At 40.1% G+C, this 16,666-nt stretch overlaps 1 protein-coding gene across 4 annotated transcripts in view; it reads right to left on the reverse strand.

Annotated features, from left to right (window-relative positions):
- The window catches only part of MYO9A (myosin IXA), a 2,281,069-nt gene that overhangs the window by 478,242 nt on the left and 1,786,161 nt on the right, over positions 1-16,666 (reverse strand). For all 4 annotated transcript variants that reach the window (XM_044077496.1, XM_044077494.1, XM_044077495.1 and 1 more), the window contains exon 22: positions 10,728-10,877. In XM_044077496.1, coding sequence (XP_043933431.1) covers positions 10,728-10,877 — 150 coding nt within the window. The remainder of the gene's footprint in view (positions 1-10,727; positions 10,878-16,666) is intronic.

Raw genomic sequence — 16,666 nt, forward strand, 5'->3', positions numbered from 1 at the left:
TCTCCATTAGAAAGGAATGGCCTAGTGAATGATAATACAGTTAAACCAATGATGGCCTTCATCTTTGTTGTGAACTTTGTTTTACAGAGGAGAACTCTAACTCCAGTTTTGCAGTGCCACACTTCTATGACTTAAACAAGGAAACATATGAAAATATTTATTGGGAAAGAAGAGCTCTATAGCAGAGGCTGGTCAAAGCCACCTCAAACTGAAGGAGCGAACGTGAGGTGGTATGAACTAACTAGGTCTGTCATTCCAGATTCAGCAATAGTTCAAGTAATATCTTCTTAAGACTGTGAAACTAGGTAGACTTTCGAAGTTTGCAAGATCAATCTGATAAGTGCAAATTATCAGGCACAGATGATCAATTTCACAACTCACTTGCAGACTGTAGAGAAGCAATACCTAGAAACTATAATTATGTAAGGATTTACCATACTATTAGATGGTTGAATTGATCACTATTGCAGTAGACCGGAACAATGCGACTTCAGTCACATACAGCCTTATACTCATCCCAAATTCTAGTACCCCCCCATCTGTGGCAGACATCCATCAAGCACTGACTTCAGGATACTCCCAGTACAAGAAAGACACCTATCTGTAGAGCATTCTTGCTCATGAAAGTATAGACATTTGCCTAGAAAGTTAAGGAACAAGGCACTGATGGAGGGGGGGGGGGAGCCCTTAAATTCTAAGGTGAGGGGAGGGAAAAGACAAAAAGAGCTTGCCAAATCAGTTCAGACCTGAGGTCCTGTATGAGAAAGGGAAGCAGTGGCTAGTACAACAATAAGAAGCCTCAAAAGAGAAGACAAAAATGGAGAAACTGGAAGCTCTTGTGTATGGATATAGATAGCAAGATACAAGCAGTGAAAATGTTTTTCATCCTTTTTGTTTTGCATACAGGTCAGGCATATTATCAACCAGAGGAGAAGTTGTGAACAGTAAATAATAAAGAGTTGAAGGGTTTTATTTAGGAGGGAAAAAGGGTCAAGTGGGATAAGTTGATCCATCCAAAAGAACAAGGTGATTAAGAATACCTGATTTGAAGGGATTTTTTAGAGCTACACAGTTAAGACTCATAAACATAACATAAGCAGGAAGCTACAATTCACAGCGGAAAGGGTGATGATGAAAGCAGGGAGGAAATTCAAGAAATAAGGAGAGAGTTGGATTTTGGATGCAGATCCCTAAGGACAACAGTCACACAGATTACTATATTCATAAAGCAGCAGATAGTATAACTATCTACTATCTACAACTAGTAGAACTAAGCCAACATGGGAAAGGAGATTTTGCCAGTAGAGATTACTATAATTAGGGGTATACAGAATAGGCAAGGGGCTGGAATTTACTTGAGAAAACTGGCAAAGGAGCCATGGTTGTTTGTCTTTTTGGCTTTTCCCAGTTAGGGGTCGCCACAGCGGAACTCCAGTCCACTAATGATTGGCAGTAGATTTTTTTATGGTGCAGAGTTGCCAGCCCGATGCCCAACCTTTAGCGAAGGCACGCCCATTCACACATGTCTTTCGGAGGCCACTCGACCGTGGGGAGGACATGCAGACTCCACACAGAAGGCACTCCAGCCGAGAATCGAACAGGAGAACCTCTTGCTGTGAGGCAACAACTCTACCACTGTACCACCGCGGCTTGGCAAAGGAGCCATGGTACAGGGAGCAAATATCTACAGAGGTAAAGGTAACAGAATGGGAAAATGCCAAGACGACATTTCAAATGCAGGCTAGAGACTGCATTCCTTATAAGGGATTAATATCGGAGTATGGGCAAACAGAAAGGGACAGGGAAATCCTAAATGAAAGACCTGCTCTGGTAGAGTTTTTAATTGAATCTAGAACAGAAGCTGCCATTAAAATGGGTAGTTAGTAGGGCATATAAAATACTGCACAATAATTATAGGAATCAATCAGAGGAGGTTAAAAAAGCTTGGGAAGAGAGAGACTGAATATGCAATTCACAAGGAAACAATGGGACAACATATGAATGGCTCCCAAATATGCAACAAAGTCAAGAAGATTTAGGATTTTTGCTTGGAAGTGTTTGCATAGGTATTTCTATACCAAAAGTAGACTCCAAATAATTTTTCCTAAGGTAGATGGCAAATGTTGGAGGTGCGACAGGGAAGAAAGAGGTAATTGGGAACATATGTTTTGGGAGTATAACTTAAAAATTCCTTATAGAGCACTCTGTCAGAAATATTGAGTAAGCAAATGGTTGTAACTAAGGATATTATATTTTGGAGCTGGGACACAGGTTCTGAACTGCCTAGACATAGCAAGGATTGTTAAGTTTAATTCTGGTGGCTGCCACAAAAGCAATTACTGGAAAATAGAAACCAAAATCTAAACCAACTATATTTGAAGTACTGAATATTATAACAGAGAAAAAAAAATTGCAAGTGGGATTGCTAGAAAAGGGTACGAGCAAATTACATAGAAAAAAATGGAAATTGTGTTAACAATACTTGCAGAATAATGTTTTGGATGAGGAGTGATGTTTAACGGAAGGTAGGAATTGATCAATGTATGCAATGCTGAACTGATGATAACTATACAATAGAATATATATGATGTACAATGTCTGCAACTGGGAATATGTTAATATGATCTGTTTTCTTTTATATTAATGGGTTTGTCTGTGCCTTAAGTACTAAAAAAAACAATAAGAAACCCCTTCTCAGACTGTCCAAAGACACAATGAGGGGATGGTTGGGGAAAGAAGTACAGCCTCCGTGATCTATTTGAAGATCTAATACTATGTTAATTTATACTCAAGTGTACTATACTTTTCATTTTGATCACTGATGCAATAATCATGATTACTGGGACATTTCCCACAGACCATGGTGATAGGAAGGTAGCCTGAAAAGCAGGGCTAGGCTGCAGCATACTCTACAGGACAGAAACAGCAAATCCCTGTTCTAGCCCTTGAAGAAATCAGTTTTAGTGTTGGAAAAAAGTACAGACATAGGGTCCTCAAGCAGTTTTGTAGAATCTCTTGATAGTGCTTGTATACATTCAGGGAATGCAATATAATTTTCCCCTCTTTTGAGGATTGGGACACAAGAAAAGCAGTTGAAGGCTTGGCTGAGGGTAAGTCCTGAGTCTAATTTTTGGCATAAAAGAGAATTTTTTCTTAGGTTGACTTTGTTCTTCTGAAATACCAAAAACAGTCCTTTACACATAAAGACTTTATACTTTTAATAAGGCCTAGGTAACAGTCACCACCAATGCTGTTTCTAAGTTTAAAAAGCTGAGTGAGAACTGTGACTGCAGGATGAAAAGATAACTGCATTTTTTTTTCTAGTACTCAATTTAAGTCCCATGGAGAAGCAATTCTTCTGGGTGATCTCACATGCAAAACTACTTTTGGGAAATGTTTAACAAGTTACAGGGATGCCAGTGGTGGACCCAAGAGAAAGCAGGTCAAGATAAACAGGAGCTACACCTTAATGGAAGAAAAGGTTAACCCTGAATTAAACAGCTCACTTAAATCATGCAGGATCAGTGATACAGGTACTGTAATGGAGTCAAAATGTCTTTTACAACACCAGAGGGAAAATATTTCCTACTTGGATAAATAGGATTTCCTAGCTGTATGTATCTTAGCTTCTTAAGATTGTTAAGCATGCCCTCAGTAAACTGGTGGTCTCCAGGCTGGGGTGTATTAAAGCCCCCTTGTTCATAGGTAGGTACTAGGCTATTGGCCCTAGGGCCTATATAAGCCTAGCCAAATGGTACCCTGGCTTTTGCCACCCAAGAAAATTATTTTCCTGTGCCTCTGTCAAGAAGAGCCACAGAAGTGATCCCCAGGGTGAATTTCCTATCTCCCATACAATCATCAAGATTTTTCTTGAAGAGTGCTAATGAGGAGCTCTGTTTGATATAGATAGGTAGTTTGTTCCAGAGTATGGGAAGTCTCTGGGACAGGAATCTATCCCTCCAGCATGTTCTGTTTATTGTGGTGACAAGGTTTAGGTCTCTAGAGCGTGTAGCTCGGAGGGATTGGGATTTCTTTACGTGGAGCATGTCCAGCAGTTCTGGGTTTGACATAGCTTTATATGTTAAGCAGAGATCACCTCTGAGTAGACGATATGCGACAGAGTAAAGCTGGAGTTTTTGAGACGGTCTGCGTAGGGCATTTGTTTGAGGCCGGTAATCCTCTTTGTGAGGTATTTCTGTGGCCTTTCCACTTGTTGTAGATGTCTTGTGAGGTACATACCAAAAGGGGCGTTGTACTCTATAATGGGTCTAATGAGTGATGAGTAGAGGGGAACAATGACCTCTTTTTTCCTGGATGAGAAACCTTTTGTGATGAGGTGTGCCACGTAGAAGGATTTCCTGACTACTGTGGTGATGTGATTATCAAAGGAGAGACTACTGTCTACCTGTGTCCCAAGGTCTTTTATCACACTTTTGGTGCTAAGTAGACTACTGCCTATGTGGTAGTTCATGGGTACAGAGTTTTTACCAAAAGGGGATGACAATGCACTTTTTGGCATTGAGCTTGAGGCCATGGCTTTGACATCAGGCATCTGTCTCAGTGAGGCCCTTTTGTAGGATGTCTACATCGTTAGGAGTTTTGATTATGGCTACTGGTTTGCAGTCATCTGCGAACCTTGCTAGCCAAGGACCTTCTGTGTTAGCCTGTACTTCAGAGAAGTAGATACCAAACAGGAGAGGACGTAGGACTGAACCCTTTGGTACTCCACTTATCACTGGTCTGAAGTTGGATTTAGAGACTGCTACTTTCACAGTGTGGGTTCTGTCAATGAGCCATTTGGCAACCCATCTTGTGACATAGGGATTTATACCTAGTTTAGTGAGTTTGCCTACAATTCCAGAGTGGGGGATGGTGTCGAAAGCCTTGGCGAAATCTAGATAGGCTGTGTGTACCACCTTACCCTCATCTATGGCTTTGGTGACCGCTTCAAAGAAGTCTGTCAGGTTTAGGAGACATGATCTGCCTTTTACAAACCTGAACTGGGTAGGGTCCAGAGTTTGGAGATTACCAGTGTCATTCTTTATAAGTTCCATGATGATACGCTCCATAGCCTTGCAGACCAGGCTCGTCAGGATAATGGGGCGGTAGTTCCTGGGGTCCATGGTGGCTCCCCCTTTGTGGAGTGGGATAACCGTTGCTGTGTGCAAAGCCTGAGGTGAGGCTATGATTGAACATGGTACTTAGGTGGGGTGCCAGTTCGTTCTGTAGTTCATGTACAATGCAGCCTGGGATGTTGTCAGGTCCCATGGATGCTGTGTTCTTGGCTTTGGAGAATGTGCTTTTTACCTGTGCAGCCGTGATTACAGGTACTTTGCATTCTTTCGCTATAGAGATGGACCCTTTAGGGGATGGGAGAGGGGTAAAGTTAGCACTGAACCTGTCTGCCAAGATGCTGGCAATATCAGTTGGTTCTGTATATTTAGTGCCATTATGCTGTAACTCAGAGCAGATCTGAGTGTTGCCATTGAGACTCTTGACATAGCTATAGAATGCTTTGTGGTTGTCTTTAGAATCAGTGGTAATTTTGTTTTTGTAACTAGTTTTGGAGGATTTTATGAGGGATCTCAGCTTCTTACTAAGGCTGACCACGGAGTTCCTTCAATCATGGGATTTTACTCTTTTTTGCAACAGTTTCTTTCTTCTGTTGTAGATTTTATTTATAGCAGGGGACCACCAGATTGGCTTCCTTTTTTTGGAGGATAGCATCTTGGTTCTGTTAGGGATTGCACGATCCATGCACTCATGTAAGTGCTTATAAAGTGCAATTGTATAGGTTTCAGCAGTCGTATCTCTACTGTCCACCAGCATGGGTGTCGTGAAGTTTGCCACTTCTGTCTTAAGAAGTGTGAAGTTGGCTTTGGAGACATTTTTACAGTGGTTTCCCTAATGGGGGGTGGGGGTCTAGGGTGATTTGCTTGTGGTCGGATCTGACCAACGAGGAATTGACCTCTGGTGTGCAACACCTGTTGTCCATGTTGGTAATGACCAGGTCTAGGATACTGCTGCCCTTGGTGGGGGTGTGGATAAGTTGATCCAAGGCATTGGAATTTATGAATTTCAGAAAACGTTGAGCACAAGAGTTGGTACATGAGTAGTTTTCCCAGTTAATGGTGGGGTAGTTGAAATCGCCCATTATTAGGGTGTTAGGTTGTACCCTAATATTTTCCAGTGTATCAAGAAAGAGGAGTGGGAATCCTGGGGCATGGTGGGGGATCTGTAGCAAGCTACAATTTGCATTGCGGTCTTGCCCAGAGTTAGTTGCACTTGGATAATCTCAGATGCATTATGCTGAGCAACTAGCCTGGAGGTGTGGATATCCTTAATGAATATGGACACGCCTCCACCTTTAGTGCTTCGGTCCAGGTTAGGTGGCCGAAAGGTATGGTATGAATTATAGCCTGGTAATGCAGGGGTGCTCTCTGGAGCCTTGAACCAGGTCTCTGTCACTGCGCAGATGTCTATATTCTCCATTTTAAGGAGTGCCTCCAATGAGTGCATTTTGAGGTTTAGACTTCTAGCATTAAGTAACATTACCCTCAGATTTTCCTTGCTTGTACCTGTTACAGTGGTGAATTTGTCATTTGAATCTTGCCTAAAAAAGGCACTATAGAGGTGGCAAGAGACTTAGCCAGTATCCGGAATCCCAAGGGCGACAGGTGCAGGCCATCTCTGGCAAAGCATCGTGATTTGTCGCTCATGTCATCCCAGGCAGACAGATACTGGATCCCCTTAGAATGACACCAGAAGCTTAGCCAATTGTTGAAGTTGATCATTTTGCCATTGTACTATGGTATCATTCTGGGTGCTGGCAGGATGCTACTCAGGGCTAGGGTCATACCTACCTGGGTAACAAGATCAGAAAGCTCCTCCATGTCTCTTTTCATGTAGTCCAGGGAAGTACGTCTCAGGTCATTCACACCAACATGGACAATGACAGAGTCATATTTGTACTTGCTGTGGAGTGACCTGAGTGCATGCATTATGTGGCAGATCCTAGCACCTGACAGGCAGCTGACAGTAACTTTCTCCTTGTTTAGCCTGGTGAGGATATGCACCTACAGAGGAATGTCTCCCCCCACATACACCTTTGGTATTTCTGTGAGGAGAGAGAATCTGTGCAGCTTTGTCCAAAGATGAGCTATCAAGTACTTCTTTGGTACCTCCTCCCTTACCGTCTGGATCACCCTGGGGAGTAGGCGGCCAGATGGAATGCATAAAGAAAAAGACTAATCCTTGTGAAGCAAAAGGCTTCCACTGCCCAAGTGTCTTTGTATGGTGTTCTTGTAAAGACATTCTTGAGCTGTCTGTTGCTCAGAGCTGCAAACAGGTGTACTTCTGGGACACTTCACTCATGTACCATCTGAATGAAATATATCTGTGTAATGTCTACTGATGTACTTATGTCCTAAATTGCTTAACTGATCTACCACTGAATTCAGATCAAATGGGATTTCCTAGGATATCAAGTCCAGCCAGCATAATGGTTATGAAAGAATTTCCCCTTGCTTGTTTATTCTGTCTGGTTCCAACGCCCTCTCCCACAACCGTGACCACATTGGAGGCTGACATGGGGCTTGCTATCTGCATAAAGCCTTATAATCTTTGCAAAATGGCCCTCAATAGCCATGGATTTTGCTATCTATTTGACTCTTCAGGCTGTTTACGTTCCTTCAGAGCAGAACCTGAGTAGGTCCAGGACAAATCCTCAAAAATCAATGCTTCACAGGGAGGTTTTCCTGGACATTGTCCATCAGTGGGGTATTCCTCAAGTAGATCTTTTTGCCACCCCTCTGAAAAGACAACTTCCCAAGTTCTGTTCCAGAGTGCCAAGTTCTCTGGCTTGGAGAGTGGGCACCATGTCTTTTTCTTGGTAAGGGATGTTCCTGTGTGCTTATCCTCATCTTACTTTATTGGCAAGAGTTCTACACAAGATCAACTGGGACAGGCGCAATATCTTGTTGGTGACTCCCTTTCGGCCAAGACAACATTAGTTTTCAGTTTTATTTCACTTGGCCAAGGGCAATCACCACAAGTTACCTCATCGGATGGATCTTCTCATACAGAACACAAGCTTTCTCATTCACCCTAATCTTCTTACCCTGCAGTTGACTCGCTTGGTGTTTGGGTTTTGATCCATTTTCAACACCAGTTTTCTAAGGACATGCTTCTGGTTTTGCAGAAGGTCAGAAACCCCACTACTAGAAAATCTTATACTGTGAAAAATTAACTGTGATACCACATGAAGTGTTCAATGAATTCTAGGGAAAAGAACCAAGTCCTACATCTCCAAAAAAGAACGTTACAGAAGAGGAACTACACAATGAATTTATTAACACTTGTCAATATGAGTAAAATGAAAAAAAAATGGCAAAGGGAGCTGGAAAGAAGAGAGCCATGTGTAATTAAAGTCATCAGAAACTCTCCCAGAGCAAAATGAATGTGTCAGACAAAAGTGAGACAAAATATTATGAATACAAAGCCCTAAACAATAACAATACAAAAGCCTCCTATGCCTGTAATACAAGGGAATAGTCACAGGTGACAGGCTGTGCATAAATAACTGAAGAAATGAAACAAATGTGAAACTTTTTTGTTGAGTATGCTTCAAATCAATATGCTAAAATCCTGATGTTTGCAGTCTACAACAGGAGTCTGCATCAGAGTACCATCTCACTGCACAGAAGAATCACTTGACTTTGCTAAACATTTTTATATCATTATGTAGTTTAACATTGCAATATAAATTTGTTTAGACAACTGCAAGAATAATTATCAATTATCTCACTTTTCTGATGCTAAAAAAATTAAAATTATTTTAAAATATTCCCTCAGGAGAAAGTTAAATGGTAGGGAATGAAGCAAAAGGAACAGAGTATTTTATTTAATTTGTTTGCATTTGTTAACTGGGGTAGAATACTGGCCCACAGTACTTTTACTATTGTCTAAAATGCTTTCATATTTACATTCCATTTAACCATTGCTTTACATAAAAAGAACCACAAATATTACACTAAGAAATAAACTATTTTTTCATGAAAAAAAACTTAAATCGTATTTGGTTATGGACTACCCATTCCGTAATCACTTTATTTAGATGAATTACTTCTAAAATCATAGATATACAATGCAGGAAAGCCATAAAATTGACGGTCACAGAAAAGGTTACATCATTATCTATCACATAAAGTATTAAACTTTAACACTGAAAGGCAGTCTGTCTGAAACAATCTACCTGTGAACACCCTCAGCAATATGCATTAGGAAATACTGTTTATTTTAAACTACTGCCTTAATAAATCAGACCACGTAAACGCTTAAGTGGCTCTTCTGTGGAACTGTCTTCCACTCCACATAAAGCAAAGTACTTCTCTTCTTCTACTCAAATGTAATTTGGATGTATGGATGTGAAACCACAAATTCATTCCTAGCTTAGGACTAGTATTCCTCATGGAAAGGGGCAGCAAGTAAATGTCCCAACATACCCTTTTTCTGGCCTTCTCTGGGTTATTCTTATGCAAAATATAAGGTCTAAAATCTACCATGGGAATATAAGGGTAATCTTTTTAAGATCCTCACAGATCAACGGCCTAGTACGTACCTATGAACCTGTAATGGAGTAAGGCACTTCAAAGAGATATATGCCCTCTTTGAAGCAGCAAAGAAAATTTTACTACGAGCCAAAGTTTCAAGTATTAATACTCTTTCCTTACAATGGTGAAAACTGCAGCACATTCTGTGGGAGAAGTTGACAGTTTCTTCTCTAGCCAGAAGAAATTGTGATTGAGAGGCAATACTCACAAACAGGAAATACAGTGACAGACATTGACAAAGAATAGGGTAAATTGATGCCACACAGATAATCTATGCTAAGAAGAGTCAGTGCTGTCAGATTATGTTGGCAAGTTGTGCAATTCACAACAATATCCAGTTTGACATATCCTAACCAGTTTGAACCACTGTCAACACCAAGACTTGAAAAGAAACTGAAATAGTTTCCATCAGTGGGCATATTAACAGTGAAGTGGGTCATTGTGACTACTGCAAATGTAGATCGGTGCCCCTACACACTACACTGTGACAGATTTAGAAAGTGACCTGTAAAGTGGTGAAACTTATATATTCAGTAAACAGAGATATCACATACACAACCAGCCACTGACCTACAGCTGATATACATTTATTTAATTTTTAAACAGATACTGGCTTCCCATAAAAAAGTGGAGACAGACAATAAAGTTCTTTCATGTTCTTCACATTCTTAAATTGATTCGGCAAGTCCAGTAAATACATCTCCTGAATTAGGTATAACAATTAGCAACAATTTAAATCCTAGTCTGACTTGTTGAGCCTTCCAGTGTTAATCTTCAAAAGCCTGTTAGTAGTTTTAAAATAAACAGTGTAACCATATCTGATAAAGGCTGTATTTGTCTACATATAACCTTTTTTCAGTTACCTTATATATTCATTTTATTTAAAAGTCAGAATATCAGTAATAATTTTACTTATGAATATAGACGCACACATCTTTACATAAAACTCTACAGATCTTCACCATTCTATCTTACCCATGATGCCTTTATCTCCAGCAATAGAGGCTCTGGAAAGTCATTCATTCAGTCTGCACTGTACAGTAATTGTTTAATTTAAGCTTCACATGACATTACAAAGTATAGTAATTAGATGTGCAGTTGTCCTATTTTCCATACCTGTATGATGACAGCTGCTTGTTTCATGTTGAGGAAGTACCGCCTATCGAGCAAGGCACGGAACCAGTGCTGTAGAAGGATGATTCTCCTCAAGACCTCACGATGCAGCAAGTCCTGCAACTGCTGTCGTTCCTGCTCCTTCATGAAAACCTGCGGATAACAGCCACAAAAGAATGTAAATATGATGAAAACCACAAAACAGCACCTATATGTATCTGTATTATTACTCTAGATGGATGAAGATGTGCTTCTTCAAAAATTTTCCAGGTTGTAGCTGAGAAAGATCCACTTTTGATCAACTGACGTATCCATTAAGTAAATTAATGAATGGACAGATAAAATGAAAGCAAGATGTATAAATGTATTTTATTCATGCATGTACTTGTCCACAATTTCACTTTTCTAAGTTATGTTTCCCTCCTACTATGGTGTGTATCAACCTGCATCACCGTAGTCTTATAAAGTGTATTTCATCATACAGCCCGATAAGGTGACCCACGTAGCCAATCATCTAGCCTTAGCCTCTCTGTCTCTCATGAAATAACAGAAACATGACAAGAAATTCTGTAACTTCTACTGTTTCAGTTGTAAATAAAGAAAAGCTTGCAATTCAAAATACAAAATAGGTAACCTTATTATATATCATTTTCATCTCAAAATTTAACAACCTCAGTTGTAACTTGATACAACACATTTTTATCTGCAATTCCACAAGCTGCAAGACGGTGTCTAGTAGCAGCATAGCTCAGACAAGCAAAGCTGGTGAAGGAAGTTCTTGCCTTTCCAAGAACCACTGTGGAGGCCCAGCTTTACATATGGACATCGTCATTCAATATGTAAAGGCACTGAAGCCATAAGGAAATGCCTTGAAGACAGGAACATCATATGCTGTTACTTGTTCAAGAATGATTCAGCAATTCATGGGACTCTTTACACTAAAGGTTGTCACGTGAAGAAAATATCCCATGAACCAGCTGATGGAAAGAAAATCAAGGCAGAAACAGATATTTTGCTATCCCCAGGCAAGCCAGCAAGAGATTCCACAGGTTTTCATGCAGGTTATAATGCAGGCGAGAAGGCTACCCTACCAAACTTCTAAGTTTTGGCATGCAGTAGATTTATGGCTTGGCACCTGCCCACAAATGGGGTGCATACTAGATGGTTTCAGAAGTCTACAATTGTAGCGCAATATCAAGAAGCAACGTTGATGGACATTTAGAAAAAGGATCATTGTAAACAAATAGGCAAAAGCTATAACAAAGACATCACTGCTGAATCACATCAAACCAGCTCTCTTTAAGCCAGGAATTTAAAAGTATATTATTATTACATGCAGCAAGGATTCAGTGATAGATATTACATTATAGGCAGTTTTGCAGATTCTTTAGTTATATTTCACAAAGTATTCTTGATTCTATGAAAAGGTCTCATGATCACAATAAACGAATAAGCAAGCCCATTTAGTAGTATACTCTTCTATACCTCTAGTGAATCCGTACTCTCTAAAGCAATAAAACCTGAAAAAAAAAACAAGATGGGTTTTTTTGTATTTTTGTGCATACAGTGCAAAACAAACCCAACTCAAGTTTTTGTGAAGTGGTAAATTAAGTATAGCCTTCTCTTTTAATTGTTTTTTGAAGGGTGAATGCAAATCCACTTGTTATAAATGCAGCTTAACATACTGAGGTCTACTTTGGAATAACCAGATGTTCTTATCTCCCACTCCAACTGCTGCATTTGAAGTGGTTTAATGCTGTTTTTTTTTTTTTTTTTTGCTGCTGCAGGGGGCAGAACAGTGCCACCCTGAAACTCTCAGCATAAGGGACCTGCATCCACATTCCCAGTGTCTTAATATACTGCCTCCAAGGTTGCATCAACACAGAAAATATGGAAATACATTTATTCCCTTTTCTCTGAACAGGTGTGGGGGGGGGGGGGTAATACTGCACAATGCAAACAAAATCCCAGTCAATATTCATTTTGATGGTATCAAACAATACAGCTTCTCACCATCACATCTGAATAAATAGCAACTCCCATTCAAATAAAAGGCATAATTTCTTCTAGAGTCAGGGAGTAAAGTATTTATGCCCAAAACGATACTTTCATTAAATCCTTACTATAGTAAATACTGTTGTGTATTAATCTGATTTTCCTGCTGCATCATATAGTTTCCGGATCACCCACGCACATAATCAGCAAATGAAAAAATGCAATACATCCCTCAAAATTAACACACTGAAACCACCTGGGTTCATACATACTTGTCACCCCAAACTAGGACTGGTTTGTTTTGGCCTTGTCTGAGCAACTTACTCTCCACCATGCTGGAAGAACAATAGTCAGTGTAGTTATTTTAGGAAAAAATGCATCTGGTTGAAAGTGACATCTATGTTCAGTGTTCATCTTTCAAAGGGTGGCACTGTGGTTAGCGTTCCTGCCTCTCAACTCAAGGGTCTGAGGTTTGTTCCTAATCTCGAGTCAATCTTTTTGAAGACTACCTGTTTTTGCTCTCTGTTTCTCTCACTCTCTCTCTCTCTTTTTCTTTATGTCCATGTTGTTTTTTTCTCTTTAAGCTGCCACCCAGATCTTAAAGACCTGCTGCTTCACCAGCCAATCTAAATCCTCTGGTTATCGAGCCCTTTGTCTTTTTTCATTACCCTATATGAATAGAAAGGGTCTACACCATCAGACTACTTATCCTGTTATCATATGATTCAGTGGTAAGCCCTGGTGCAGACACCAAGTGCCTCTAAGGGATTCAATACATCTCACAGATGGCAACCTGTTCCAGTTCTGACTGCTCAGTCACAATTTGTCAAGTTTACTCTTGACTGCAGGCTGTATTAATGCTATGTAGGCATTGTGGGAATGGCATATGTGCGAGAGCACCGCATGACATATTGGTAAGTTTATCCTTTCTCTGCTGTTGTACAACCATTTAGTTAGTATACATACTTAAGGGGTGGAAATGCATACAGGTTCACAGGATGATACTAGGCTACTGGCCTGGAGGCTCTTATAAGCCTAGCCAAGAATTTCGCCCAGGTTGTTTTGTTCTGGCAGTTTGGTGTAGGGGATTACTACTACGTGATGCCATTTCATTGCCCCATGGCAGACAAGGAAAACACCCTGACTGCTCTCGAGTTTATGTGTGTTCGGCAAGTGGCTCAGATGTTAGATTAGGTGGGATGGGACTGAATGGCCGAAGCTGGTTTGCTCATCCTTAGGGAAGAAGGTTACTTAGGCTCACTGCAATCGCAAAGCATTAAGAGTTTAGTGAGCCCCATATTGCAAGCAGTGTACCACTTGTTCTGGAGGCTCCACATGCTTAGAAGGACACATGCCCATTTCAGAGTTCGCAAGGCTGACACTGGGTAGTGGTGGTTAGGGCACACCCTGCAGCAGCAGTACGACACTGAGTAAGCCGCTTAACCTGACACTGTTTATAGGATGCCATGAAAAAATGACTGAATGATAAGTTGGCTTACATAGTTTAATGATATTTTTTTCTTAACTGAACTGCATTCTCAATCAGTTATAATCCAGCAAAGAATTTTCAAAGATGCAAAGAAAATGTTATTGTCATTTAGGAATCACAAGTGCAACCTAAATAAAATTTCAGGTATCAGCTCGTCATCAGAGTACAGAGGCAACTTAGATATAAAAACAATAAGACGTGATATATACACAACTAGTCTACTGATTAATACACATAAAAAACATTCCTTGTAACCCATTTCGAACAAATGACCGTGTTTTGATTGTTCACATAGAAAACATCTTAAAGTTGCACTTTACAAAGATTACACCTTGCCATTTCATTGCCCCATGGCAGACAAAGAAAAAACCCTGACTGCTCTCGAGTTTATATGTGTTCGGCAAGTGGCTCAGATGTTAGATCAGGTGGGATGGGACTGAATGGCCGACGCTGGTTTGCCCATCCTTAGGGAAAAAGGTTACTTAGGCTCACTGCAATCGCAAAGCATTAAGAGTTTAGTGAGCCCCGTGCTGTAAGCAGTGTACCACTTGTACTGGAGGCTCCACATGCTTAGAAGGACACATGCCCATTTCAGAGTTCGCAAGGCTGACACTGGGTAGTGGTGGTTAGGGCACACCCTGCAGCAGTACGACACGGAGTAAAGCCGCTTAACCTGACACTGTTTATAGGATGCCATGAAAAAATGACTGAATGATAAGTTGGCTTACATAGTTTAATGATATGTTTTTTTCTTAGGTGAACTGCATTCTGAATCAGTTATGATCCAGCAAAGAATTTTCAAAGATGCAAAGAAAATGTTATTGTCATTTAGGAATCACAAGTGCAACCTAAATGAAATTTCAGGTATCAGCCCGTCATCAGAGTACTGAGGCAACTTAGATATAAAAACAATAAGACATAACATGTACACAACTACTCTAATGACTAATACACATAAAAAACATTCCTTGTAACCCATTTCTAGTCAGGTAAAACTACCCATGCATATAAACCTAAACATATGAACAAATGACCGTGTTTTGATTGTTCACATAGAAAACATCTTAAAGTTGCACTTTACAAAGATTACACTTTGCCATTCTACCAGCAAACATTTTTGCAGTCAAGAACAAAATGACAGCAACATTAAAATCAGTTATTTGCAGTGTTACAATAACACTATTTTTCAACTGCATCTGGTGTTTGAGATCAGGATATTTTTTTTAATTACACTAGCATGCAGTGCTAGATTTTATTGTGGAAAAGAAAATAAACAATAATCACAAAACCAAGACATTAGAATAGGGTAAGCCAGCTATATAACCACAGCATTCTGACCTTTATGGAGTGGTCAAAAGAAATCGTCTTATTGCAGTGCTGCAAGTAAAATGTATAAACAGTAGTTATTTACAGGGAGTTATTCATGTGCAACAGCTTAGCTTGTTTTGTGTTTTAAATAGTGGTGTTTACATTACAGGGTTAAGTGTACATATAGTTGGATGAGATACCCTGATACCTACTTTCAGTGTTATACAACAGGTCTAAAACTTTATTTTGGTCATACGTTTGTTTTAGTGTACATTTTCTTTTAACATTTCTGTATGGGTTACATTCAAAATGTAATGGTTTCGTTTAGATTTAAATTTGAAATACATATTTCCAATTTCTTTTCTGTTTCAATTTTTGTCTGTACAGCACAATCATACATTTACCATGATACTGCTAACCTTTATCATGTTAAATACTCACTTTATCCTATTCATATTAAATGCAACCTATTATGACAAACAACACGCATGCACACACCCTCCTGACAATATGAACTATCACTAGTTTATCAGTCTGTATGTGTTTGGGATGGGAGGTAACCAGATACCCAGGCAAGAACCCACGCACATACAGGGAAAATATGCAGACTCTGCATAGTAAGCACCCCAGCTGGGAATTTGAGCAGAAAACCAAGTGCTGTGAATCAGCAACACTAATCACTGCACCAGCGTGCTGCTTGCATTTTTAACAAATGAACCAAATGAAATACCAAAGCAGCAGTACTTAGTTTGAACATTTTCTTTCTCCTCCACAATCTTGCCTAATGGCTCTTCAACCTTAAGTGGTCTACTCATTCCAGTGGAAAGGTATCCCAGTATTCCAGGGCAAAACTCATTCCAGCCCAGGAATCCTCAACGGCCCTCAAATTCCTGGCAAGAATCGTCGGGAAGGGAGAACGCCTAACCTCTCCTGTGTGAACAACCCCGCCAACCTCAAGGGCTCCTATGAATGTACAATTACCACCTCCCACAGTAAGCATGCCTTGCATGTTAATATGCCCCCTCGGCTACCTAGAAAGAATGCATTCTAGTAGTATCAGCTCAGAACTCCACTGTGTGAACCCTTAGTGCTTTCACTACCTGTTACCTGTGTGGAGAGTCACAGCTGCCTTCCTGCCCCAAGATGATGG

Source organism: Protopterus annectens, chromosome 7.part0, assembly GCF_019279795.1.
Source record: "Protopterus annectens isolate FY-2018-M chromosome 7.part0, PAN1.0, whole genome shotgun sequence".
Lineage (NCBI taxonomy): Eukaryota > Metazoa > Chordata > Ceratodontiformes > Protopteridae > Protopterus > Protopterus annectens.